Source organism: Grammomys surdaster, unplaced genomic scaffold (genome assembly GCF_004785775.1).
Source record: "Grammomys surdaster isolate TR1022 unplaced genomic scaffold, NIH_TR_1.0 126313, whole genome shotgun sequence".
Lineage (NCBI taxonomy): Eukaryota > Metazoa > Chordata > Mammalia > Rodentia > Muridae > Grammomys > Grammomys surdaster.
The window spans coordinates 8,610,588-8,638,528 of record NW_021621113.1 but is presented as its reverse complement, the minus strand read 5'-3'; the positions used below and the strand labels follow the sequence as shown (position 1 = coordinate 8,638,528).

Sequence of the window (27,941 nt, the reverse complement as noted above, 5' to 3'; positions counted from 1 at the left end):
CTCTCTCTCTCTCTCTCTCTCTCTCTCTCTCTCTCTCTCATGCATGCCTAGTGACTGCAGAGGCCAGAAGAGGGCATCAGATCCCCTGGAGCTGGAGCTACAAATGGTTGTGAGTGAGATACCCTGACACGCTGTCTCTCTCAGGAAGGAATTCAGATCAGAGAAGCTGAAAACTTCCCCAGGGTACCCTGCAACTGAAAGGACAGTTGCAAACAAACTTCTAAAGTTGGGAACACGTGTCCACTTTCCTCAAACCAGGCAGTTCCTGGAGGCAGGGACTGTGGTGGGGAAGGCTAGAGGTGGGGTAGGAGCAGGAGGGGGGGCACCTCACTAGATGAGAGGCTGGGAATCAATCCTGGGTCCTCTGGAAGAGCAGCCAGTGTTCTAACACTGAACCATCTCTCCAGCCCTCAATCATACTTTTTGGGGTTGTTATTTTGAGACAAGGTTTTGTTATGTAGCCCAGGCTAGCTTGCAGCTGACAATCTACCTGCTCCAGTTGTGACCACCGTGGTTTCAAGCGTATATCCCTGCCCTCCCCATTTCCTGTTATCCCTGTCAAGAACGAGTTTCTCTGAACTCAGATACTGCTGTGATGACTCAGTGTGATATGCCTCTGTTCAGCAAAACAGAGTCCCTTAAATAGGCCCTCGTTGTCCCTCCCTCTGAGGCAGACTGAAGGGATGAACTTGGGCACATGCCAGAGTTGGGGGCACCTCAGATTCTGTTCAGGATCTCGTTCAGTCCCTGGCTTTATAACATAAGCAAGTCACCTCGTTCAGCTTTATCTATGCTCAGGGGACGGTAATGACTTACAGTCTTCAGGTAGGGCATGGTGCTACACACCTGTAATCTCAGCATCCAGGAGGCTGAGGTGGATGGATCCAGGCATCCAGACCCAGCCTAGGCTACACACTGAGACCTTGTCTCCAACTGGATCCTCTGAAAGATAGGGTCCCAGGAGAGTCCACTTTTTGTGATACTTTATTGGGTCCTTATATCTACCACCCGTATTCCACCCTAATCTCTTCCAACCTCCCAACACTAGGTAGAAGAGAAAGGAGGATAGAGGGGAAAGGAAGAGTAGATCTCTTTTGATTACTTCCTACTGATTAGAGACATCGTGTTCCTTGGGGGTAAGTCTTAGTCGTTGTAAGGATATCTACAATTTCTTCTTCTCTTCACTTTGCTCACAATCACTTGACAAACCACAACAGGAACCAGCTGCAGTGGCAGTAACAGCCTCCTTGAAGTGAGCTCAGCCCCTCTGGGGGCTCTGGCATTTATACCCTCTTGAAAAGTTCCCAGAATTCCAAACATCACACACTCACAGAAAAGATCTGCAGCTGGCAAAACCACGTCCTTGCTAGAGCATGAGGCAGATCATAGTCACCTGCTGTGAAGTGGTCTCTTATGCCATGCCTGGGATTAAAGTAAAAACACATTCACATAATATAGCTGGGTTTCTAAAAGAAACCAGAATTCTCATTTTACACACACACACACACACACACACACACACACGGACCCAGGCACAAACACATTCACATAATATAGCTGGGTTTCTAAAAGAAACAAGAATTCTCATTTTACACACACACACACACACACACACACACACATGCACGCACGCACGCATGCACGCACACGCATGCACACGCATGCACACCACGGCCACTTGTCTGGCTGAATGGTTGTGAGACTAAATTGTGATCAAATGCAGGGAATGCTTGGCTCAGCATCTAAATTCTATTTCCATCTCTCTCCTCTTTCCTTCTTCCTTTGTTTGTCTTTTATTTTCTTGGACTTATTACCAAACCAAGGGCCACCTCTATCAACAACTCAGTCCACAGCTGATTTTTCCCAAAGAGCTGTCCATGGCTGATGGCACCAACTTCGGGTTGCTATGGAGACTTGCCTACCTAGATGTCTCCTTCCTGCAAGTCCTCTGAGATTCTGGGTCTACTCCAGTCTCTTCCTGTGCGCTGTAGCTCTCACTCTGGTTCATTCCAGCTGTTGTCCTCCTTTATGCAGGGGAAGCATCCTGGTCTCCTTCCTCCTTATATTCAAAGGAAAAATGGGTGGAAGTAGCAGGGGCCTCATAGCCTGACTCTCAACACAGTGAGGGTCCAAAGGAAACAGGGCACCCTTCCTCCCTCCCTCTTTCCCTCCCTCCCTCCCCCACCGCCCCTCTCATCATGCTGCTGTCCTGTTTCATCCAGCCGCAGATGTACCTCCTCCTGTGGTCCACTGTATCCACTCTCTGCTACACACCACACCATGCAGTCAGACTGGTTTTGGGTACTTAAGTATTTGTGTTCAAGTAACTTTCCTGCACTTCCTACATTGCCTTTCTACTATGTGCTTGTCTGTCCCTTCCTGCCTGGTTTACAAATTAAGCTTTAATCACAGAGCAGAGCGTCTGCAGGATCAGTAGTGTCTGTGGCTTCAAAGTATCGTCTGGACCAGACACTGTCATCTTCACACTTGGAAAACCAGACAACTGCATCACCGAAAACAAACCAAACAAAAACCACAAGCCATGCCGTTTTAGGTGAGTTTACCATTTATGTTGGGCTGTATTCACAGCTCTCCTTGTCTGCTCACAGAGGTCCAGGGTCTTGGAACGTTCCCTGGAGGATAAGGTTGGGGGGATGCTGAGGTCACTTTTCTTTTACCCCTGGCTCTGTCTTTCCTTGTTAGGCAGGTGACTTGGAGACTCCTGGGTAGGACAGGGCACAGCAGGCAGGACTGGAGACTTTCTAGGCTACTGGGTCAGAGTGTAGGGCTCTCAGAAAAGTAGAGCTTACCACCTAGCCCTGGTGGGACTTTGACAGCCTGTCTTGTAGCAAGCAGGATCCAGCCCAGCTGTGGGCCTGGGATGCCAGAGGAGAAGTGTGTGTGGTGATTGATCTAAGAGAAGCCCTCAGAAGGAGGCTGCAGGGCTCCTCCTCAGTCACTCCAGCTTCTCTTTCATTTCTGTTATGGTTGTCACACATATAGCCCTGGGAGCTGACATCCAGTTTATGGCCTTCCATAAAATTGCTCTGTAACCCTGGTTGTACTGACCAGGCGAGAACAGGCCAGCCATTCAGTTGTAAACAAAGTAAAAAAAGTTAACCTTTGGCCTGAGATACTGAGTCAGTGACCTTGGAGGGAGGTTAAATATTAATGACATATAGATAAGAGGCCCACCTGTCACCACGTATCATTAAGGGGATCCGGTGGGGAAAAGAAGGGGAAACACAGGTGAACATGGCGGAAGGACACAGTGTACCTCTGGAGGACCGAGATGATGCAATTAGAGTCTGGTGTTAACCTCTCAGAAATCTAGGGCAAGAAGGTGATGGGGAAGGCACCTATCTCCCAGGAACTCCTTAGCCACCCCCCCCCTACTTTGAGTTCTGCCAATTTCAACCGCTCAAAATTCAAACAGGGTGGGAAGCATCCACCCTTGGCACAAAAGGCCTTGTGTTTTCGTGTAGACTCCCCAGCAGGGCCTTCCATTGGCCTGGGCCTTGGGTTCCTCCTGGTAAGTCCAGTCTGAAAGTGATATGACAGACACAGCTTCCTGACAGCAGAGAGTAAAGGCTTCTTCTTGCTGTGTGCAGGCATGGACCAGAGGGCCAGGGTGGTGCAGAGCAATGATGTGTCTTGGGGCACAGAGGCCTGGGGCTCCCTCCACGCAAAGAAGGCCCTGTGAGATAGCCTCTGCCCAAACAGCTTCTCCCTGCAACCTCAAAGAGAAGGCTCTGTGCCATTCATTACTTCTCTGGGCTGGTTTCCAGAAGGCTTTGTAGAGACTCCCCTTGTCTGCCCTAGATAGTCCAGTTCTTGCCTGCAACAGTCTCTAATCCATGAGAAAATGCCCATGAACCCATGTGAACAGAAGGAGGCCCTCCTTGTGTTTCCAGATTTAAAAAAAAAAAAATCCCAGCAGGAGATAACAGCCAAGTAGTGGACCCCACCCATGTGCTGGAAGCCACAGAGCAATTCCCAGACATGAATGCCACCCTTGGCACCATCTCAGATGGTAAATGTGATGATACCCATTTTGTTGATGGGGAGGCTGAGGTCTGAGCTCATTCACTTGCTTGATGTCCTGTAGATGACAGGTGGAAAGGCTGGAACGTGAGCCCAGACAGGCTGAGATTCCAAAGCCTTTGGGTTTCAAGGCGCCATGTTCCTTTCTAAGGCTTTTCTCTGGACACCTGCCTGGAGAAAAGTTTTATGTGACACCACCCACCCCCTGATGGATTGAGGAGTCACTCCTGGGTGACGCCACCCACACCAGAGCAAAGAAGGGTTCCCTGACTGGAAGTGAGCCTCTACCACACTCTGCCCTCAAGTCTTGCAGCTGTGTGGCCTCGGCTGAAGCGCCTGTTACACTTGATTCCCTGGCTTCCAGTCCTTTCAGAGAAGGTGGACGCCTCACTCTTGGTTAAACTAGATGAGGGAGCTGGGTGGCTCTCCAGACTTCCCTGCAGTACCGCACTGTCTGTCCTGCCTGCTGGGCTCTGTGGCACAGGCCATTTGCACATGATGCCTGCCTGTAGCTTTTCCACTAGAGTCTTTACCATACATTTGTATTCCCACGTGGGCCCCAAACCTTCCTCTCATTCTCTCGAGGGTACCCACCCGGGGCTGGGCCTTAGAACCTGTGGCTTAGTGGGTCTGGGGTTTTTAGCTGGGTGGGGCAGAAGGAAACCTAGGCCTGCTTGTGCTGATCTCCCTTCAGGATTCCCATTGCACAGTTAGGGCTAAGCCTTTGAAAAGAGAGTCCAGTTCTGTGGGCTGCTCCAGCTCAGGGGGTGCAGCAATGTGGTGCGTGGCTTCAGCCTCAGCCTCTAGACCCTCATCCTTTGGACACACAAGGGAGTCCAGCAGGCCCCAGGGACTTGGTCCTTCCTCTGAGGGGGAACATGAGAGGGAATGGGTGTGCAAAGGGAGGGAGACAGGGTGGCCCTCGATTTGCACAGAGGACAGGAGGGACAGCATCCCCTTCAGGTACCGTGGTGTCTCTGGTTCCTCACTGTGCAGTGTGTGAAGGTCAGGGCCTCTGTCTGTGTAAAAACCCAGGGGTGGGGGAAGTGATTTTGGTCTCTGTACCGCCTCAGCTCTCAAGGAGGTGACTTCCCGCAGAGAAAGGTCCCCTGGGAGACAGTTTCTCACAAGCGTATCTTCCTGGAGTTGACCTTTTGGCTTGAGGTGTTTGGGACTGGAGAGGCTCCCCCGGGTGGAGTCTTTGCCAGAGTCTTCCACACACACAGCATAGGACGTGGGCCAGCTGTCCAGAATGTCTTGCGGGTTATAGGTGGCAGGCCCTGTCTTCATCCCCTGCTGTGGAGAATAGAGCAGCACTTGGGTATCTGAGGCTGCCTGAGGTGCATAGGAGGGGGGCTGGACCTCAGGGATAGCCTTCGGAGTGTAGGATGGTGGGGACAGTGTCTGCTGAGCTGGCACGTTGGTAGGCTGAAGGATGGAGACATCTGACTGCCCTACATAGGTGAGGTCAGACAGGCTGCGCCGCCGCACAGTTCCAGGTGGCTCCCTGGGCCCAGACACTACCACTTGGGAGTACTGGATAGGCTGAGGCAGACTACTGGGGCCACTGAGGTCCAAGACAGGGATCAGCACATGTTCCTGGATGAAGCGCAGAGGCTGAAAGGTCAGGACACGTTGGACATTCTGTGGAGAGACAAGAATCCACCATTTAGGACACATTTTGTTTTCCTCCTTTCTCTCTCTCTCTCTCTCTTTCTTTCTTTCTTTCTTTCTTTCTTTCTTTCTTTCTTTCTTTCTTTCGTGCTCTGGTGCATGATGTATAAGTACTCATAGCCATGTGTGCTTGAATGTATGTGCAAGCACATATGTGTGGAACCCAGAGACCCAGCATCTTCGGCCATTCTCCATCTTATATAATAAGACAGGGTGTTGATCATGAGTGCAGAGCTCACCAGTTTGGTTGGTGTAACTAGCCACCTTGACCCGAGAATCCTCCATCTCTGTCTTTAGGGCACTGGGATTCTTCCATCTCTGTCTTTAGGGCACTGGGATTCTGGATGTGGTGCCACACCCTCCTACCTTTTCTGTGGGATCAGGGATCCTAACTCTGCTCCTTACGCTTGTGTGGCAAGTGCTTTACCCACTAAGCCCTTTCTCCAGCCCCACAGTGGTTTTCTGTTTGTTTATTGTTGTTGTTTTGTTTTTGTTTTTTGATATGGACAGGCAAGGCCTTCTGAGAAGGTTGTTGAGGAACTGGGGCTCCATTCAAGATGTACATAACCTACCCACCCTTGTCCACAGACTCCCCTCCAAATGAACCCAGCCTCTGAGGCACCTGATGCAGAAGGATCTTGGTTTGGGGTCAGCATGGGCTACATAGTGAGACCAGGTTTTTAAAAACCACATCAAACAAGTAATGGACATTGAGACATCTGAGGCCCAGGTTACACTGAGCACAGCGACTTAGGGTCGTGTTCAGGTGATTGTTCAGGTGATTGACAGGAAGGGAGTAGAGGGCTCAGATTCTGGGCTGCCTCAAGGTTGTGGCTTGTTCTGCTCTGAGGGACCGAGGTTGGAAAGGATAGGGATATAGGGAAGGCCAGAAGAGGTTGGGAGACCATGGTAGCCAGGACTGCGGTACTATGGGTAAAGCCCTCAACCCTTCAGATGGAGAGAGTTGTCTCCAGAGCCAAGCTGCTCAGCCTGAGGCTCTGAAGGGGATCTTGCTGCTGGGGCAGAGGCCGGGCCCACGGCTGTGTGGGGCCCACTGATGTTGACTCTCTAAGGGCTTAGTGCTAAAACTAGGTGTCAGTTATCTGAACATTTGAGGTTTCACATTACTGTCGAAAGCCTGGATTCTCATGAAAAACAAACAAACAAACAAACAGGCAGTGGGTGACCATGCATAGGGGAGTTTTGTTTGGTTTTAAATTTTGTTTTTGTTTTGAGACAGGGTCTCACTATGTAGCCCCAGCTGTCCTGGAACTTGCTATGTAGACCTGGCTGGTCTTAAACTTGCAGGGATCCTCCTGCCTCTGCCTCTTGAGTTCAAAGGTGTGTGCTGCCATGCCTGGCTATTTTTTGTTGTTTAGTTTGTGTGTGTGTGTGTGTGTGTGTGTGTGTGTGTGTGTGTGTGTGGTCCAGGCTAGCTATGAACTGGATATATAGCCAAGGATGACCTTGAGTTCCTGATTCTCCTACCTACATCTTCCTCTATGACTGGGATCACAGTACTGGCATCACAGTGCTGGGGCTTGTCAAACCCAAGGCTTTGTGCATGCTCGGGAATCACTCTACCCACTGAGCTGCACTGCCAGCCCTTGTTATAGTTTGTGAGACAGGCTCTCACAATGTAGCCTCCACCTTCTGAGTGCTGGAAATAACCACTATGCCTGTGTTTTTTGTTTACTTCCTCCTCTTCCTCCTCTTCCTCCTCCTCCTCTTCTTCTTCCTCCTCTTCCTCTTCCTTCTCTTCTTCTTGCTTTCTGTTTTTGTTGGTGTTGGGGGTGGGGGTGGGGAGCTTTGTAAGACAAAAATCTCCCTATGTATCTCAGGCTTGCCTGGATCTTGAGACTCTTCTGTATCTGCCTCTCTAGTCCTGGGATTACACAGCTGTGCCCACGCAGTAAGTGCTGGCTTTCTAAATAAATAGTGAGGCACTCTGCAGCCCCATGGAGTCCCAGGGCTCAGCCCTCGATGCTTCCCAAGACCTGCATCCCCACCTGGCTCTGATGTTCTCATGGCATCCCTGTTCAATACCACTGCCCCATCACATGTCTTTCTTCCACACCATGGGACCTGCCAGACCACCTTGGTCACCCCAATCTGCTGTGTGGTATATCTTTGCACTGCTCAGGGGCTCCCCTGTCTTCTGGGACTTGGAGGGTCTCTCTCCGAGATGCGCCTCTCTTGCCTCAGGTGGGTGACTCACCAGGGAGTTAGGAGGTGCAGGTGGCTTGGTGATGTATTTGTAGCCCAGATAACAGAGCAAGCCAACGAGGAAACCCATGGAGAAGAGGACAGCACCCGAGAAGGAGTAGGCCCACGTCCGATCTGCAAAAGAGGACAGACGAAGGCTGTGTGAGGCTTGGAGGCCTCTGGGCCCTGTCCCGAGCAAAACTGATGTGACCTGCACGGGTCAGGATGAGTTTTTCACCATCTCAAAACACAAAATGCATTGTTAAGGATGTAGCTCAGCTGGTGGAGTGCTTGCCCGGTGCTCACAAAGGCCTGGCCTCCATAAGGCACCTTGCAAACAGGGTTCAGGCTTGTAGTCTCAGCACCTGGGAGACAGAGACAGGAGGACCAGAAGCTCAAGGCAATCCTCCAGTATGGGGTGAGGTCAAGGCTATTCCTGACTGCATGAGACTCTGCCAACACTGAGATAGATCGAAGGCCTCTTGGAGGTCCTCAGAGTGGCTTCAACGCTCATAGCCAGGGGCCTCAGCTGGCCATGCATGTCCCAGCCCACATGGCTAGCTCCTTCTGACTCCACATCTAGGTACTTTCTAGTCACCCTTTGGGCTCAGAACCTACATATTAGCCAGTATCTGCCTTCAGCAGGAGGTAAGCCAGGTCAGGGAACAGGCTCTGTCATAGACATGGGGTCTTCCTCTAAGTTCCTGCTATTCAGAGTGTGGTCTAGAAGGATCTACAACAGTGTTTTTCAACCTGTGGGTGGTGACCCCTTTAGAGGTCCAACAACCATTTCACAGGGGTCACCTCAGATCACATTATGATCATAACAGTAGCAAAATTATAATTATGAAGTATCAGTGAGATAACCTTTACGGTTGTGGGTCACCACAACAGGAGCAACCATGCTAAAGGCCTGCAGTGTTAGGAAGGTTGAGAACCACTGCTCAGACAGCTCTGTCGCTCGCTGTTGCTAGGGGCTTTTGCATCATGTAGCCAGAGAAAGAGCTTCGGGAAGGAGGGTGGCGAGCAGGCTTGGGTCCCCTGCAGCTGGGGTCTGAGGGCCATCTTTCCCCCCAACAGGGGTCAGAGGGTAGACTGAGGAGAGCCTGTGCCCTCTGTCTGCATAAGGTAAGGAGTTCAGTGTTGGGGGAAGGAGCCTAGAGAGGTACCAGGCCTCTGAAAAGCGAGGAAGGCTGACACTGTGACTCTGTGGTGGGGGACTGGCACTTCTGACTCTGTGCCCCTCTGTTGCCTTGGGACAGGCACAGAGGGTTCCTGTCATGATCTATCCTGTCACCAGTCTGAATGGCTCTTGGGAAACGCTTGGGAGGCAGAGGCTAGTGGAGCTCCAGGGACCAGATGTTTCCATTATCTAGGGTCCTGCCCCTCCCATGTTGTCTCTTTCTCTTCATGACTCCCCTGTGACTCCGGCTGGCCTCAGTGATGGGGGGGGGTCACCGAGATCTCAGAACCCTGACCTTGGACTGCAGGGCCTTGGGGGGTCTGGGCCAGCCTGGAGTAATGGGCTATCCCCCTGTCACTGGTACCCCTGTCATTGCTACAGCAAGAAGGATCATGTCATTTCAGTCAGGGTGGGACATGATGATGGCCACTTGAAGATGAGGAACAGGGACATCAACTCTGAGCATCCTCCCTGCTATGCATGATGGTCTAGCATCTGTAGTGACAGTTGCCTGTGGTTCTTGAGCTCTTGCTGCATGCTGAGGCCCACCCAGCAAATCACCAGAACACACAAAGGGAGTAGGATGTTCTCCTCTTCCAAGCAACAAGGCTGGAGCCCAGGGAGGTGCAGTGACTTGTCAAAGGTCACACAGCTCCTCGGTGGATGAGTACAATCCCAGAACATATCCCCACAGACAATGTACATTCATGCCTCAGTTCCCTCAGTTGTAAAAAAAGACGAGGTGAGACAACTTCCAGACCCTTTCCTCCATCAAGATGCTGGGATGATATTCTGTAACTCCCAGGATCCTTGAGAAATTAAAGCAAGGGGTTCTGGGATCTGGGGAGTGGCAAAGCCTAGACTAAGGTCGAGGGCAGGATGATTCACTCTGGAATGGAAGTGCATAGTAAGCCTGCAGCAGAAGGGGCTAGCGGTACACCAGGCTGTAAGGTGATGGTTACAGTCTGGCTTCAGGACCGGACAAAATTAACTGGGTTTTCTGACTAGCTGTGTGGCCATGGACAAATTACTTAACCTCTCTGAGCCAGATTTCCTCTTACGTAAACTGAGGATAATGCTGGCAACATTTTTTTTGGGGTGGGGGGTGGGGAGGGTTGTTTTAAAAATTAAAGTAATATAAGTGGCTTGGGAGGAAAGAGCTTATACAGCACCCGATATGTTGGCAACGGGGTGTTCCTATTGGAGGGGAGTGTGGGTAACATACTTCCATCTTTAGGAGAAAAAAGCATCCTTAGGACAATTAGCAAGGAACTCCCAAGAAAAGCAAGCTTTGGATGAAAGCAGAGGCTGTCTCAGGTGAAAGTGGTATTCGGCTGTTATCTCAGTCCTCAGGAGGTTGAGGCAGGAGGATCAGAAGCTGGAGGCTAGCCTGGGCTATGAAGGGAGAACCTGTCTTAAAACAACAACAACAGCAACAACAACAACAACAACAACGAAAGACTCAAACACAAACAAAACCTGTGTGACGGTTCAGGCCAGCTCTCATAAGGTCAAGCCCACAGGAGGGTAGGTGAGGACTGGCCAGCTTGTCCTCCAGAAGGAGGGTGGGGTTGGGCTGCCTGGGGACAGGTGACACATATCTAACGAGGTCGGGGTCAAGATCAAACATCATATTATACATGCCCCAGCTCAGCATCCACAGAGTGGTTTCTGTTCCTAGCCCCCTGCTTGCCAGGTTCTATTCTGGTACCTGGGTCCCTCACGAGGGAAGGGCGTGCCTTGTGCTTTCGGCCAAGGCTGGCTCTCCTCCAGCCTTGTCTCCTGCTAGAGAGTGCCCTGGGGTTCAGGCAGGGAAGCCAGTGTCTTGTGGCCTCAGATGGGCTGAGTTTCCAGACAACGCTGAGGACAGGCACCATTTTCCACCCAGGACCATGCACTGTTGTGCAGGTCTCAAACTGAGTTCCCAGGAAGTCACCTGAACACGATGGTTTGGGTGGGTCCCATCCTCATAGACATCCCTGCCCCATGACCTCACTGTCCTGCCCTAACTGTCAGCTTGAAGCGTCACAAGTTTTCTACTTGCTTGGGAACATAAGCCTAACCAAAGCACAGCTGCTCCTTGGAGAGAGGGGGCTTTTGTGTGTTAGGGATAGAACCCCGAGCCTTGCCTGTACTTTGTCACCGAGCCATACCCCCAGTCTGTTGAATGGAGGTGATCGAAGTTCTCGCCTCCCAGGCTGTGAGGGAGTTGTGGTTCATAGTGTGCTCCCTGGTCAGCCTGGCAGAAACACGAGCCTTCATCATCACCCGTACGGTTCCTTGGCTTTGAAGATACTGAGAATCATTCTAATCTCTCTATCCCCACCCCCTTACACCTCCACCCCCCAGTGTATGCTCCTTGAGTTGATAATATATATGTTTGCTTTGCCAGAGTTTACACAACGCTGGCCAGAGGGGGAAAAAAAATCCAGGCGTTGGCTGAGAGGTGATTAAACATTCTCTAAGTGAACCCATTAGACGGCTCAGCTATGGATAAACAAACATCAATCTTAATACGACACCACCAATCTCCAAGAGTTCTCAGTGCACTGCTAAGCATCCCCCTGGTTACAGGGAGCAAGGCGTGGGGTTAAGCTGTGCACCCAGGATTCCTCCCTGCAGGGCCTCAGTTGAACTCACCGGGCAGCGTCTTCACTCGGCACACGTAGGGGGCACTCTCCTTGGATAATATAGGAGTCAAAATTGTGATGGAACCGAGGAACTCTGTGTCGGGAGTCAGGCCCAGGAACTCGTATTCTCTCTGTTTGCCTTCAAGGTGCTGAAGTGGACAGAGAACCCAGAATGACTGCACAGACACACACACAGACACAGACACACACGTACACGCACACACACACACTCACTCAGACAGACAAAAACAGACACAGATACAGAGACATACATACACACACAGAGACAGATACTCAGACAAAAACACACTCAGACAGTCAAAAACAGACACAGACACTCAGACAGACAAAAACAGACACACAGACACATAGGCACACACTCAGACAAAACCAGATACACAGACACACACTTAGACAGACAAAACCAGACACACAGACACAGACAGACACACACTCAGACAAAACCAGACACACAGACACACTCAGACAAAAACCCATACAGACATGGACATAGATACACAGACATACAGACATAACTCATAGACATACAGATATACACATATACACATGTGCACGCACGCACACACACACACAGACACACACACACACACACACCATGCACGTGCACACAAACGCGCCACTGTTCTCTCCTCCCCCTGACACTACCATGACCACATGAGCCAGCCGGACTGGGCAGCCCTCTGGCGGCTTTCTTTCTGCTTTCCCATCTTCTCTTATCCTCAGTTCAATAAGCCCTGAAGCTCTTCGAAGCCTCTCAGAGAACCTGGCCTGTCACATTGCGGCCGCCTGTGGACACCAGCTGCTGCAGCGACCCACATGGAGGGAAGAGAGAACAAACTCCTAAACACTGTGCTCCAATCTCTATACTTGTGCCTTGGCACTCAGGCACATTTTGTACATACACACGTACAAAAAACAGAAATAGACAAAACTGAATAAACAAGAAATCTCAATAGTGTATGTGCTAAGTATAGGAGCTGGAAACATCAGAGTTGAACAGCACAATATCTGACTTTTTAAAATGCAGAGAGGCCTTAGCAGTTTGGGAAGCAGGGAAGACAGAAAACTTGAAGAAAAATCGACAGGATGAGGCGAGGTAAGCAGGAGGAAGGCGGGGCACTCCGTGGTGTGCCGAGAATCTCCGAATCCTGCATCTTAAACGGGTGAACTTAGTGGTGGTGGCGCACGCCTTTACTCTCCCTCTCAGGAGACAGAGGCAGGCAGATCTCTGAGGCCAGCCTGGTCTACACAGTGAGTTCCAGGACAGTCAGGGCTACATAGCAAAACCCTATCTTGAAAAAAAAAAAAGACAAAGGAACAAACGGGTGGATTCAGGTCTGGGCATGTGGCCCAGGGGTGGTGTGCTCGCCTAGCACTAGCAAGGCTTTGAGTCTGATTCCACATATTACAGAAGTGGAAAGAAAAGAGCAAATTTTCATGGCATATGAGTTACCTCAATGAAAAACGCCTGCCGGGTGGCTCAGTGGTTAGAGGTGCTTGCCTCTAAGGCTGACGACCTAAGTTCAAACCTTCTGATGAGAGAGAGTCAACTCCTGTAGGATGTCCTCTGACCTCTGCATACGCGCTGTGACACATGAATGCCCGCTCACATGCACACAGACACAAAATAAATCTTAAAAGAGAACCTGTCAGAATACTGTCTGCATAGATGTGTGTTAGATATCAAGACGTAGGTTAAAGATGAATGGTTATAAAAAGGGCACCAGGGCTAGATAGGTTATATATATATAAAAGCTATCTATAAAGGTATAGCTAGCTCAGGCATTAAAGGCTAAGGCTTACAACCAAAACTCCAAGAGTTTCATTCCCAGGACCCACATCAGAGCCCATGTCTCCAACTTCCCTTGTGGGGCCTGGAGAGATGGCTCAGCAGTTAAAAGCACCTGCTAATCTTGCAGAGGATCCAGGTTCAGTTCTTAGTACCCATATGTCTTATCTTACAGTTCCAGAGAAATCTGATGCCTTCTTCTGACCTCTAGGGGCATCAAGCATGCAAGTGGTACACTGGTATATATGCAGTCAAAACACTCATACACATAAAATAAAACAAACCTTTAGATATATGTATATTATACACACACACATATATATACATATATGCACATACATACATATATATACATACACAAGCACACACACACATATTATACACATTATAAGGAGACTGGAATGGCAATATTCATATCAGATTGAGTGGACTTCAACAAGAAACAAAAAGGGGGATTCATCATGATCAGAGGCTAACTTATAAGAAGATATGATAATAATGAAAGCAAATGTTTAATAAGGGTTTCAAATGCGCCGGGCAGTGGTGGCACACACCTCTAATCCCAGCACTTGGGAGGCAGAGACAGGCGGATTTCTGAGTTCGAGACCAGCCTGGTCTACAGAGTGAGTTCCAGGACTGCCAGGGCTACACAGAGAAACCCTGTCTCGAAAAACAAACAAACAAAACAAACAAACAAACAAACAAACAAAACAAAACAAAAAGGGTTTCAAATGCATGAGAGAAAAGCACACACACAACTAAGGGGGAATCTAGGTGCTGATTAACATCACAGTCTACCATTGACTGCTGGGGCTCTGTGTGTAATGGAGGACTCCCTTTGTTAGCGGAATTTCTCCTTCTCTGATCTTGTCCAGGAATTCCAAGCCCATACATATGCCTCTGCCTGAGGAATGTCACGTAGCCTCAATTAGTTTATAGGATCAATTTCTTTTCTCCCGACAAACAAAACCTGTTCATCCAGCACCTAAGATTTCTGAAATGCTTCCCCATGGTAACGAAGTAGGCCAGGTACCCTAAGACCCCAGCCAAAGACATCCTGGATGTCCCCCAAATCTTTATGAGCCTTCAGTCACCCTAGGTAAACTTGACCTGCCTACTGATAAGTGGTCCCAGTGTGGCCATTCACTGTGTGTACTCATAGGGCTTCCGAGCCCTGTTCAGCATCTGTGCTTCCACTGTCCTCATGGACTGTATCAGCGGGGGATGCATGAGAACAGGGAGACCCACAGGGAAAAATAAACTCACATGCATAGCTAGAGTTCAGTATTCTCAGCAGCTGAAAGAAAAGCACACGCGTGTGCGTGCACACACACACACATACGTGCATGCATCATGTATATCAGGACACACACAGCTGGGAGGAGCCCCATTAGCCTCCAGTATCTAGTGGGTGTTTGTAGAACATACTAACCGCACCTATACCCTACTCCTCCAAACACACTTGCTTTGTTTAGAAGCCAAGCAGATGGCAGGCCATAAAATAAACCTTCATGAGTTTAAAAGGACTAATTCAGATAAAGCAGGCTCTCGGACCACAGGCTGAATTAAATTAAAAATCAAGACTCATAAAACCTTTAGTCCAACCCCAAATATTTATCCGAAGGAGCTTTTTTATGGTGAGGGCTCTCTTCCTGTTGTGGTCTCTAGCTGTTCCCATGACGACCGAATAGATTAGAATTCCTTCATCACCTGCACCCCCGGCCTCCACCACATAGTCCCAACAGGGTCCTCAAACTGTGTCCCGTTGTCCCTCCACACCTGAGGTTCTCAACCTTCAAGGTTAGGGAGGAGTCCCCTGTGGGCTGGTCACTAAAATCCAGGTCTCAGACAGGCAGCCGCAAACATCTGAGTGGACTGGGAGGGGCTGATGAGGGCCAATCTCATCAGCTTGATTGAATTGAGAACCACCTAAGCAGACTAGTGAGGCTGTCCCTGGGTGTGTCTGTGAGGGTGTGTCCCCGAGAAAGTGGATTGCCAGGGTTTCTGACATAAAAGAATGGATCAGTCCCTTGATGGACTGGTAGTCTGATGGCCCACTAGGAAGCAGTGAGGGGTGGGAAGCAATCTTCTGGAGTCCGTATGTCCCGGGAAGCATGTCCTTGAAGCCTGAATCTTGTCCTGACCTCTTTCTGTGTCCCCCTTCTATGTTTCCTGATTCTCTGATCTGTACTGCTCTGTCTCATCCCTCCTCCTTGCCAGCTGACGCCTCGGAGACTCCAAGCCAAAAGAAATCTTTCGTTCCTTGAGTTATTTCTGCCTGGCGTTTGTTTGGCCACGGCCATAAGAAAACTAGTACTGAGCACCCAGGAGCCAGAACCCTGGGAGGTTCTGATGCCACCGGCCCAAGGCACAGGCATGACAATTGCCTCATGTGGCTTCACGCTCCAGCCCCAGTGGCCAGCTTCGAGCTTTTGAAGAACACTGTACATGCTCCTGCTTTTATCTCTGATCACAGCGCAGTGTCGGAGGCCCACCAGGGTGAGCGAGAGCACTGATCTCATTTCAGTAGTTAAGGCCCAGTGAGTGCCTTAACCTCCCTGAGCTCTGTATTCTCACCTTGGAGATAAGATGGAGACGCTAGCTCCCGCTCACGGAACTATGACGGAGATAAAATCCTTGCATGCTTCATCGGACACTCCAGAGTTTCCCACAAGTCTCCTGTGCTGAGTGGTCCCACAGCCTCGCCTGTTCCGATTCTTGGTTTAGCCCCTCCCCCACCCACTAGGTCATAAACTCTTTGAGAGATTTTTCAGAACTGCAGAGGAGGAAGTAAACCCAACTGAGTCACAGATTAATGGTACCTGCTGGGGAGTGTACAAGACGGGGTCATTTGCATATCCTTTGACTGTTGTGTCTGCCAGCAGGACCTGTCTTAAACCATGCCCTCACACAGTGGTTTCCCCAACACTTCCAGGAGTAGAGGATGATGTTAAATTTGCTGCCTGAGAATGGTCCTGAGTTCCTGATCCTCCAGCTTCCCCCTCTGAGCTTGGGTTATAGGCACCCACTTGGTTTCTATGGTTTTGGGGATCAAATCCAAGGCTTCGCACATGCTAGACAAGGACTCTACTATTAGAGAACAGGCCCACAACACCAACGCTTTCTAAAGAGAGTGACTGGGGATATTAACAGACATGCATTTCTCTCTGGGATGCTAAAGGATACTAGGTAAGACCTAATAGAGCTTTCTGAGCCAGTGGCATGTGCCTATAATACAAGCACCGAGACAGGAGGATTGTTATGAGTTTGTAGTGAGTTCCAGACCAGCTTGAGACAGTGATACTCTGCCTCAAACAAGCAAGCAAACAAACACCAACCAAGGTACCAATCAAACAAAATCAATCTTGTCCAATAAATACGAAAATTTTGCACAGTACAAAATTGAAGCCTTGACTCTGTAGGGCTTGTCAGAGCCTTGAGCAGCCTGCTGTACTTGTGAGCCTAGAAAGGGAGATTGTGGCTCACGACCCTCCTAGCATCCTAGGAGCCCCACAAAGATAGTTTTTGGGGAAGTGCCATTTCAGATAATGTATCATTTTTGCTGAAAGCAACCCAATATGTTTGGGAGGGAATGGGATTCCCAAGGAGGGATGGGGTGTGACCTATATTTACCATCTGGTAGCTGTGGTTGACGTGGAGTTCTAAGCGGTAGAACAAGTCATGGAAAATCTCCTCCAGGGTTAGCTGGTGGCCATCTTCTGAGAGGACGGGTGTGAGTGTAGGGTGGACCAGCATCTGGATGGACCTCACTTTGGGGATACAGGTCACATCAGGTGGTTTGATGGTAGCTAGAAAGGGGAGAGAGAAAAGCCCAGAATGCTTTGGGGAGCAGCAACTAATTCAACATGTGAAGAGGTCTTTGAGTGGCCAGTGTCCACGAACAAGGCTGGCCCAGGGGTGACAGAGGGTGGATGGGAGGTACCCAGGCGGGAAAGACACCAGCCCTGACAGGCGACACCCTTAGTTTTGCCTCATGCTTCCTATTCCTGGCCTCCCCGGTGTGAGTGTGCCTGGAACATCTGTCCCTTTAGTCTGCTGCAATGAGAACTCTGGGGATGACAATGGTTCATGAGTCCAGAGAGAGTCTAAATTATCCCAGGCCCAATGCTATCGCTTCTGCCTCCAAGACTGCTCTCTCAAGATGGAATTTTCCAGACGACCCTCACTGTTTTACAATACCTTAAAAGTGTGTATGTGTGTGTGTGAGTGTGTGTGTGTGTATGTGTGTGTGAAGCCAGAGGAAGATGTTGGGTTTATTCTATGTGCATAGGTATTGTGCCTTAATGTCTGCCTGTGCACTATATGTGTGCCTGGTGCCCAAGGAGGCCAACGAGTGCTTCAGGTCCCCTGGAACTCAGATGGTTGTGACCTGCCATGTGGGTGCTCAGAATCAAACCTGGGTCCTCTGGAAGAACAGCAGTGCTCTTAATCGCTAAGCTAGCTCACCAGTCAGTCAGAATGTTGGGCATCTTGCAGCTCTCACTGAATGGGAGGCTCATTTCAGCTAGCCTGGCTTGGCCCCTGAGTCCCTAGGATTTTCCTATCTCTGCATAGCTGTGATGCGGATACAGCCGTGCCTGTACATGCAAGTACGACTCTGCCTGGTTATTTTTATTTTTACTTTTCTACATGGGTGCTGGAGATTCATAGTTATACAGCAAGAGCTGACCGAGCCAGGTCCCCACTCAGCCCCTGCATACTTTTTTTTGATAATATAGTGATTGCTATGGCTCTTTACTCCATGACAATGTAAACATACAAAATCGTGCATCTAATTTCAGGGATTTGTGAATCCCACTTGCCCAGAATCTAATTTGTACAAGTCTAACAGTCATTTGTTGTCCTCTAAGATTTAGAACAATCTAACCAAAGAACATTTACTCCAATAAAATTGAAAAGTAGAGATAGGGCTGGCAAGATGGCTCAGTGGGCAAGGGTGCTTGCCACCAAGCCTGATGACTTGAGTCCAATCCCTGGGCACCATGTGACAGAACGAAAGAACAAACTCCTGAAAGTTGTCCTCTGGCCTAAACACTCACAAGCACACAGATACACACGTGCACACACACAGAGGCACGCACACATGTGTGCATGCATGGATACACAAATAATAAATAAATGTAAAATCTTAAAAAAAAAAGAAAGAAAAAGAAAGGAAGTAAAAATAAATGTCCTTTAAAAGGGAAGGGAACTAGGATTTGATTATAGAATGAGTTGTTTCACAGCTATGGAAAATCAGGTTGTGGAAAATGTTTCATAGTATGGCAAAGTTCACAACACCACTACATGGAAGTAGCGTTTCCAAAACAAGGTTGTGACACCAGATCAGGAGGCCAAGGCTGAACTGGAGCATCAGATTGGCCTATAGGCATATCTGTGGAGCATTTTCTTGGTTGCTAATTGATACAGGAGGGTCCAGCCCACTGTGGGTGGTTCCATCCCTAGGCAGGCAGGTCTGGGCTATATAAGAAAGTTACTGCCTTTCATAAAACCTATGAACGAGTCAGAAGACAGTTTTCTCCCATGGTTTCTGCCTTGAGCCCTGTGTTCCACAGTGATAAATTGGGAACTGGATGTGTAAGCCTTAGATAAGCCCTTCCCTCTCCTTTGGTCAGTGTTTATCACAGCAACAGAAAGCAAACTGGGGCATTACTATTTTGAGATTAGCCTGGACTATGAAGTGATATCCAAGTCAGGTAGGGCTACAGACTAAGGGCCTGTCTCAAAACACAGGAAACTGTGATGTCATAAGTCAGTTAACATCACCACATGCTTAGCTTGTATAGGGTTTGTCACCTGCTATTCATTCATTCATTCATTCATTCATTCATTCATTCATTCAGCAGTCATGTATGGAGCCTCTTCTGTGTACCAAGTGCTATGCTCATGTATGGCTGGGAACATAGTGGGTCTTGCAGGCTGTCCTGAAGTTCATGTCTTTGTCAGGGAGGTTGAGAATATAAGCAAACACAGTCTTTCTTTCTTGTGACAGCATCAACAGAGTACAGGGACTCTCAGTGTCTGTGGGACTTGGTTTTGGATTGCCTCACCAAAGCACAAATCCTTCATTGTCTTAGTCCTTTGTGTAGAGTGGCCCAGTACTGTGCCAACCCAAACATGTTCTTTGTATACTGTTAATGGATAATGCCTCATACTCTGTAAGTGCTATGTAAACAGATGTGTAGCGCCCAGAGATATGTGGACAGACGCAATGCAGATGCAATATTTTCCCCCTAATAATTTTCATTTGCATTTGGTTGCATCAGAGGGCCGCTGGGATAAAGAATACATACAGATAAAAGATAACGAATGATCTTAGCCGGCTTTGACTGACTGAGATCAGGTGGTTAGGGCTGGAGGCAGGAACTCTTTTTGAAATCTAAATTGAGCTAAGCCCTCAGACCTGGGGGGCAGCAGAGAGTGGGACCCCTGAGGACAGAGTGTTTCTCCTGAGGACTGGACTAAGCAGGGTTGCTGAGCCATGGGGAAGAAGCGAATCTTCTCTAAGATTCACCAGCAAGGGGAGGGTTGGTGGGCTTTACATCCTGAGAGGATGGGGAGGGTACCACCACATTGGAGGAATAAGGAAGGAGTCCTGCTTTGGGGGGAGCATCTTCTAATCTAGAAAGTTTTGAGTAAGCATAGAGAAAAGAAACAACCCTCTGGGGTGTGCTCTGGCCTTGGGGACACCTTCTCAGAAAGCCACATCTCCTACTTTCCCAGGGACAGAGACCTGCTGGGTCCCCAACCACTCTAGAAGATCTGAGAACTCCCACTTCACCCGAAGTGTCATCTTCTCCCCTCACCTCAGATGTTCAGGGCCGCCACTTACTGTGCTGCAGGGAGCTGAAGCGATCAGTCATCTTAGTGACCGGTGGGCCTCCCGAGCTGACGGCCGTGACCTTGGCGTAGTAGAATTCAGTGTGGTTGCGGGTCTCCATTGTCAGGTTGCAGAACTTCTGGGTGATCCGCTGGCAGCCTGCCTTGGACAGCCACCTTCGCTCTCCGTACCTGTAATCGAGGGCAGGCAGGGTGCCCAGTGAATGAACAGCTCTGCTAGGCCTGTGGTTTATTATTGTTGAAAAGCGAGCCTGGCATTTACGAGGCACCAAGGCTGTCTATGTGGACACCGAGGTCACCTCTCATAGTGCTCCTTATAACGGTGTGTTGTTCTCAAGGGACCAAGCTATGCTCAGAGGAGAAAACTGTGCCCAGTGCTTTGAAGTGGGCATATGACAAACTAGTCAGAACCCTGCCAGCTTAAGACCATGTTCTGTGTTCCTTGCTACCCAGCCCTTTCACAAGCCCTGTGAGCTCTAGTCTACAGGGGAGGTGACTGGGGCTCAGAAATAGGGAGTGACTTGCCACACATTGAAGTGACAGGACCAAGAAGGAACCTGGGCTTTGCAAATACACCAGAGCTAGACACAGGCAGGAGGGGTTGGGTGAAGTTTCCATGGACCTAAACTTCCTCTTGACTATCAGTTACTAGTACTTTATCAGAAAGAGGGCACACACGCTAGTGACATCATCTTTCTCCATTTGAGATCCTGTGGTGAGCATACTGACATTACCTGCACTGGACAGATGATAAATCCTAGGCTTGGAGAAGTCTCCCTGACTGCCCAAGGCTACATGGTTGGAGCTGGCTGTCACATCCAGGCACTATTAACTACTGTTAACTCTAATTGTATCTTCCCACTATGAGGGAACTGTAACAAAGCTTTATCTGTGTGGCAACATTTGGAGTTGGGATGTCCTGGAAGAGCTTGCTGCAGAGCAGAGTCAGGAGGGCGTCAGGAGGAATGAGATACTTGCTTCTTATATTCCACACTGTAGACCGTGTCGGGGGTGCTAGCTGGCCCACCATCCCACGTCAAGATGTTTTCAAAGTTGCTGGACTGGAATTTCACGTGTCGAAGGAGACCAGATGTGTCCTCAGTGGTGTGAGCTGCAGGAGGTGGAAGTGGAGCAAGCCGGTGGGTTTGCAGACTGTGGACCCCACCCCCACCTTCAAGGAGAGGGGTACCTCATTCTCAAGCATGGTTTACACCCCTTGACATCAGCTGCGTAAGTGTTCTGGTCAATGTCTTCTGAGAACCTTCCCACCCCCGCGCAGCTGTCGGTATTACTTAATTCTAGAATATTTTCATTATCCACAAAAGAAATTTCCTATCTGGTGGTCACAACCCGCCCGCCCTCCCTTCTCCCCACCCCCACCCCCAGTTCCTGGCAACCACAAATCTGTATTATTTCTCTTAGGATTTTCTAATTCTGGAATGTTCATTTACTTAACTTCCTGGCTCCCCCCCCTCCATGTCTGGCTTCTTTCATTCAGCAAGTTTTCAAGTTTCATCCACAGCACGCGTCAGTACGCATTTATTTTTTAAGACTGGATAATACTCCACGGCATGGGTACGGATGTATCAGATCTTGTTTATCTATCATCAGCTGATGGACACTGGGATTTCTCCTCCTCTCCCACTACTTTTAATGCTTATGTGACCATTTGTGGGGAAAAAAAGTAAGTAGATGTTTGGGTCTAATTCCCTTGGGTGTTCATCTGGAGTGGAAACAATTGTATATATATATATAACTCTCTTAGGTACACATCTTGATAGTTCTATCTTAATTTGGTCCCTCCCTCCCTCCCCCCCTCCCTTCCTCCCTCCCTCCCTCCCTCCCTTCCTCCCTCCCTCCCCTTCTTCCTCTATCAGTCTTCTGCAGTGCTGAGAATGAAACCCAGGGTCTCCGGCATCAATAGGTGAGCACTCTGCCGCTGCGCTCTAGCCTCAGCCTTAATCCTCAACTCTTGAGGCAATTACCAAGGTGTTTCCTGAAGTGGCTACAGTGTATTCAGTCCTAGCCCCCACCCCCACCCCTCACCAGTAGTAACTGGGCTGTCAGATTCCTTTACATCCTATCCAATGCCACGGTCTCAATTCACTTTTTAAAAATATACAATTTATTTTTATGCCACATTCATTGGTGTCTTCCTGCATGTATGTCAGTGGGAGAGTGTTAGCTGGAGTTACAGACAGGCGTAAGCTGCCACGTGGATGCTGGGAATTGAACCGGGGTCCTCTAGAAGAGAGCAGCCAGTGCTCTTAACCACCGAGCCATCTCTCCAGTCCTTCACATTCACTTTTTAGCATTGAGGTTGACATTCTTAGTCCTATTTTAGAGTTCTCCAAGTAAAAGCTCCAAGACTACACGTGTCCGAAGTCAATCACTTCACACGGGGCGTAGAAGGGATTAGGAATTCTGGTGAATTCCTTCCACATCACTGCCTGTCCACTAGCCTCCTTAGATGGCAAAGACACCTTCTACACTCAGACCTTGTAGGGAGCAGGATGCTGACATATGGGCTGGGTCAGCATGGGGTAATTATTTAAGCAATCTGATCTCAGCTCTTCAAGTCTAGAATGGGGACAGCTCGACTTACTTAGCAACAGGCAATCATGACAACAGTAGTCACTGACACTTGGGAAGGACCTGTCAGCTGCCAGCCACCAGCCCAAACCTCTTCAGTCACAAATGCTCTCACCCTCTTTAGATGTTGACGGCCACCGTTCCCATTTCATGAATGGGAAAAACCAAAGCTCATACAGGGCTGCTGAATAGTGTCACAGCTAGCATTTGACGAGGTCCCAGGGCTACATAGCCTGCATAACTGATCAGTGAGGCAAAGCCTGTTAAGGTGTCCAACACTTCACAAGACTCTGTCCTGAGTGTAGGGAAGTATGTGGGAATAGTGTCCCCTTCCACCCCTCAAGAGTGGGTATTAGTGGTCTGAGCCCCAGTAGGGGACTAGTGTCTAAGCCCTGGTTGGGGACCAGTTCAAGGAAGGTGGGAAAAGAAAGGAAGACAGAAGGCAGTCTAAGGAATTCACAACAGAATTGGGGTGTAGCTCAGAGTACAGCTTAATACACAGGATACCCTTGGCTCAGTCCTAGCATCCAAAGCCCCCAAGCCCAAAGCAAAACTAGAACCTGTCCATTGGCTATTGTGTCTAGCCCAGGCTATTTTGCTCAGACTACCTCAGCTTTAGACAAGTAGAGTGCTGGCCAGGCCTGTCCCCAGGGTGACCAGGGAGGGGCTTGCTGCCTCTGAACCAATGTCCCTGTCTGTGAAGACCCCTTGGCTCACAGTGCCCTTCCTTCAGTTCAGACCTGGCCTGTGGTGAGAAAGAACAGGTAGATACTAGCAGCAGGGTTGCCCTGGCTCTGACCGTACTCAGAACAGCCTGGTTGGCGAGGGTGGGAAAGAGACAGGTGTGGAGCTCTGTGAAGGCCTTGAGAACATATGCGTTTGATGTGTGTATGCCCTCCTCCCCCACACCTGAGGACAGTCACCAGCTGCCGGAGGGGCTGAGAGGAGGATGGCTATTCCTACAGTCCAAGTCTGCACGGTTCTCTCAAAAGGGATCTGTGGGCTGCAGGGATGAGGTGGGCAGAAGACAGGAATGGCCCGTCCCTGCTGCTGCAGGTCCCCTGGTCACACCTTCCTGAATCTGGGTCAGTCTGGGGCAGCAGCTGTGGCCATCTTTGTTTCCCAGGCCTCCCTGGAGCCCACACTGCAGGACCTTGGGGACAGCATTCCAGTGTTCCCACCGCCGTTACCCAATGCGACAAGCTATGCTGAGGAGCCCCAGATGTGAATAACATTCCCCTTGGATCCCAGGCTGGGCAGATCCGAGGCCAGTTCTAGAGTACTCTGCTGGGGCTCATAGGCTAGGGTTAGAGAGACCAGCAGAAGGACAATAGCTTTGGACAGTGACTTTTGGTTGGTCATAAGGGTGGGCCCCAAGCAGGAGAGAGAGAAAGCTGGGTTCTGTCTGAAGTGAGGTTAACCTCCCCTACTATGGCTAGACTCTGCTGCAGAGCAGGCTGGTACTGGGGACAGTCCTGAGCAGGATGTCTGGACCAGGAGAGGCTGGGGGCTAAGGCTTGCATAGCCCAGTAAAGAATTGGGGGGCAGCAGGGCTTTCTGGAGTAGGCTAACTGATCTTGGTGGAGCCTCTCCTAGCTTAGGGAGCTAATGAGGCTTCTTCTCCCTCCTCTTTTTCCCTTTTAAAATCCGTCTGCTTTCCCTGCCTGTGTCATTCCTGCACTTCCTGGTTGAAAGTCTACATTGTGAAACCTGGAAAAGAAGGAGACCTGTAGTGGGGACTCTGGCTGTCTGGCCGCTTTATAAAAGACAGGTTTCATATCTGTGTGGAAAAACAATGTATCAGTTGCCCTGCGAGCTAAGGAAAAATGCATTGTCTACAGTGACCCGGAGCCAGCCAGAGCTGGGCTGGGGCTGAAGCCTGTGTCTGTGGCTAATGTTAGGGATCTGCCACCCAGGGAAGCTTACTGCCTCTCTTCCTCTCCGTCGTAATGGTCAGGAGACCCACGGCTCCACGCTGGGGTGTAACAGAGCATGCTCTGGAGAATTTGGAGGTTGCATCTAATCTTCACAGTCTGTCACAGGCTGGCTGCGAGAGAAGCTTTGCCGGCGGTAAGGACCCATGTATACTGTTTGGGGAATAGGAGCCAGAGCAGTGATATATTCTATCTATCTATCTATCTATCTATCTATCTATCTATCTATCTATCTATCTATCTATCTTGTTTTTCAAGTAGAGTTTCTCTGTGTAGCCCTGGCTGTCCTGAAACTCCCTCTGTAGATCAGGCTGGCCTCCAACTCACAGAGCTCTACCTGCCTCTGCCTCTGGAGTGCTGTGATTAAAGACATGTGACACTACCTCCCGGCTGCAGGTCTGTGTCTTTAGGGATCGTATTATGCACTAAGCAAGAAGGTCCATGAGATGGCTGGACCACTTCCTTCCACCACACCTCAGCTCTGCCTCCTGAGAGAGAACCCCTGGATTCCATCCAGGAGAATAGATCAAGCCCATGTCTTATGTGAAGGATTCTCTCTCCAGCCCCCGATGTGAAGGTCTCACAGGTATGAACTCCAAAGTTCCCTCGATGAGACCTCACAGCTATAGTCCTTAGTCAAATTTGCACGGACACTCTGGTGACTTATTGCAGCCTTCTGGTCGCTGATGGAGATGTGAGTTTTTACTGATCCAGCCTGAGGGTACTGAGAAGACATGGATGGAGATAGTAGTTTGACCCCAGCCTGTTATCCCCTCCTTAGTGATAAGTGGGACATGAAGCGGCACTCTATCTATGGGGGGAGTGTGAGAACTCAGCACCCCCAGTGCAGACAGCTGGTCAATCGATGTCGGCGTACTTGAAGGTCAACTGAATCCCTTTAGGAAGCCAGGTCTGGGGCACACTATCCTCTCCAGCTACCTGGACTAGGTCATCTCCATCTCCAGGAAAACCCGCCACCCAGTCCAGTGCCAGCCAGGAAGAAAATGAAACTGCCTGCCAAGAGACTCATGTGCTCCCTAGCTGCTGGGGTAGGAGGATCTGAGGACAGGCCAAGAGGTACTTACCGGCCAAGGATCCCACAGTCAGGATGGTCAGTAGTGTCTTCATTGGGCCCCTCCAGGGCCCTTTTGGGCCTCAGCTCTTGACCCCTGCACAGAGGCTGGGGTGTGTGTCAAGTCTTGCCGCTTTGGCAGCTGGCTCCGCCCAGCGCAGGGCGGGGAGAGGAGAGCAGAGTAAGACCTGGCCTCGTGGGGGCAGAGGTACAAAGGTGTCTAGCCTGGTGCAGAGGAATTCCAGTACCTGGGCAAGATCCAAGGGAGGCTCCCTTCTTGGGTGCAGGCAAGGCACCGGCAGCAGCGGAAGGGCTTGTTTATCTGGTCTGGTGACTGATTCATCCCAAGGCCCCTGGTGGTGCGGCAGGAGTTAGGAAAGGCAAGACCGAAGTGCAATCTTATCAGACCGCAATTGGCTCGTATCAAAGCCTGCCCCTGGTGCGTATCGTCTGTCCTAATAATTCCATTACAAGAGGATTTATCCCAAGGAAAAGAACAGGACATGATTAAGAGTATACCTTCAGCAATGACTTCTTGGCTTGATTCTCGCTGGAGGAAATGCAGGGAGCGTGATGCTCCCTTTCCGGTGCCTGCCCTGTCCCCTGAGGCTGAGCAGTGCAGTTGGAACAGCCTCCTCTTGGCAAGGCTGCTGAGGTGGGAAGCCCAGGCAATCTTCAGCCTGAATCTTGGACAAAGAATCTACAAAAAAGAGGGGAGAAATTGGAGTCCAGATGACCCAGTGGGTAGAGTGTTTTCAAGCAAGTGTGAAGACCTGTGCTTGGACCTCCTGAACTTAAGTGAAGGAGGATGGACAGATGGACGTGCAGCCCCAGTGGCTAATCTTGGCACTCCTGTGGATGGATCGAAGGCAGAGGCAGGGGGATCTCTGGAAATCATGGTTCTCCTAGCCTGTGTTTTGCAGCAGTGAGCAACAAGAGATGCTGTCTCGGAGACAACAGAAGCTAGTACTGATGCTGACGGCGTCCTCCAAGCTCATGTTTGCCTCCACTCACAAACGCACACATGCATGCACAGAGAGAGTTAACAAGGGGGGATTCTTCCTGCTGAGTTAGAGGGGAGGCCAGACTCTGGCAGTACCACAGGACTTTAGATTGGGGGAATGAAGGTGGAAACTGCTTCCCCCAGCTCTCTTCCACCTCGAAGAGCCGACCTTGACATCAGTGTCCGTGGACATGGGGGGGGGCAAACTTCATGGTAACAAAGGTGTGAATGTTTAAGACATGTTTTTCTCCTTGCTGGGCCCCAGAGATGATGTAAGAAGCTATTTGGGCTAGGTTTAGGGTGCACATGATAAAGGACCATGCCTCGTAGCACATTTGCCTGGCCCCATTATCAACTACAGAACCAGGCCAAGGGGATCAACATATCTGCTTCACGTGAGACTGTAGTAAGTCACACTGAACTGGGCGTGTTAGGCAGAATGGGTTCTGATACGTGGGAACTCGTGCTTGGCTTTCTTTTCTGTGTTATAACTGTGAGCACTGACGCTCTGCTAAAGTTTATCTAACCTGAGAGCCTGAGATCTTCGCTCTCCATCATCTGTAGAAACCACATTTCTCAGCTTTGCCAGCTGTCTCCTGATAGGCTGAGCCGGAGGGAGGCACTGGAGGCTGGGGAACTGAAGAAGCCAGGTGTTTCTCATTCAGTGTGACCCCATCTGGGTGGCACTGAGCAGTGGCTGTGTCTCTTCTGGAGCCCTTCCAATCTTGTTTTTTTTTCCAGCCCTGTCATGTAGCCAGTCCTGGTACTGTCCTAATTTGTTCTTATGCTGTGATAAGCACTGTAGCTAAAAACACCTTGGGAAGGAAAGGGTTTCATAGCTTACAGGTTACAGTCCAGCACTGAGGGAAGCCAAGACAGGAACTCACACAGGGCAGAAAGCTGGAGGCAGGAGCTGACACAGAAACCATGGAG

The 27,941-nt window shown here is 49.8% G+C and overlaps 1 protein-coding gene across 2 annotated transcripts; it reads right to left on the bottom strand.

Moving 5' to 3' along the window:
• Positions 1-2,543: 2,543 nt before the first annotated feature.
• Il22ra1 (interleukin 22 receptor subunit alpha 1) lies at positions 2,544-26,134 on the bottom strand. 2 transcript variants are annotated; one of them, XM_028759827.1, is made up of 7 exons: positions 26,019-26,134; positions 21,386-21,518; positions 20,400-20,578; positions 17,180-17,355; positions 11,747-11,885; positions 7,937-8,058; positions 2,544-5,688 (listed from the first exon to the last, which is right to left on the bottom strand). In XM_028759827.1, exons 1-7 carry the CDS (start codon positions 26,059-26,061, stop codon positions 4,735-4,737), a joined length of 1,746 nt encoding a protein of 581 aa, XP_028615660.1. In that variant the 5' UTR covers positions 26,062-26,134; the 3' UTR covers positions 2,544-4,734. The 2 variants fall into 2 exon arrangements, with proteins under 2 accessions (XP_028615660.1, XP_028615661.1); XM_028759828.1 differs by lacking the exon at positions 26,019-26,134 and adding an exon at positions 24,926-25,033.
• Between the last annotated feature and the right edge of the window lie 1,807 nt (positions 26,135-27,941).

What these genes read in the sequence shown, in the direction of transcription:
- Il22ra1 (XM_028759827.1), bottom strand. Translation starts at nt 26,061, where the DNA reads ATGAAGACACTACTGACCATCCTGACTGTGGGATCCTTGGCCG. An exon ending in GACTGTGGGATCCTTGGCCG is followed by an intron (nt 21,519 to 26,018) that starts GTAAGTACCTCT and finishes CACCTCCTGCAG; the next exon opens with CTCACACCACTGAGGACACA. An exon ending in TCAACCACAGCTACCAGATG is followed by an intron (nt 11,886 to 17,179) that starts GTAAATATAGGT and finishes TGTCCACTTCAG; the next exon opens with CACCTTGAAGGCAAACAGAG.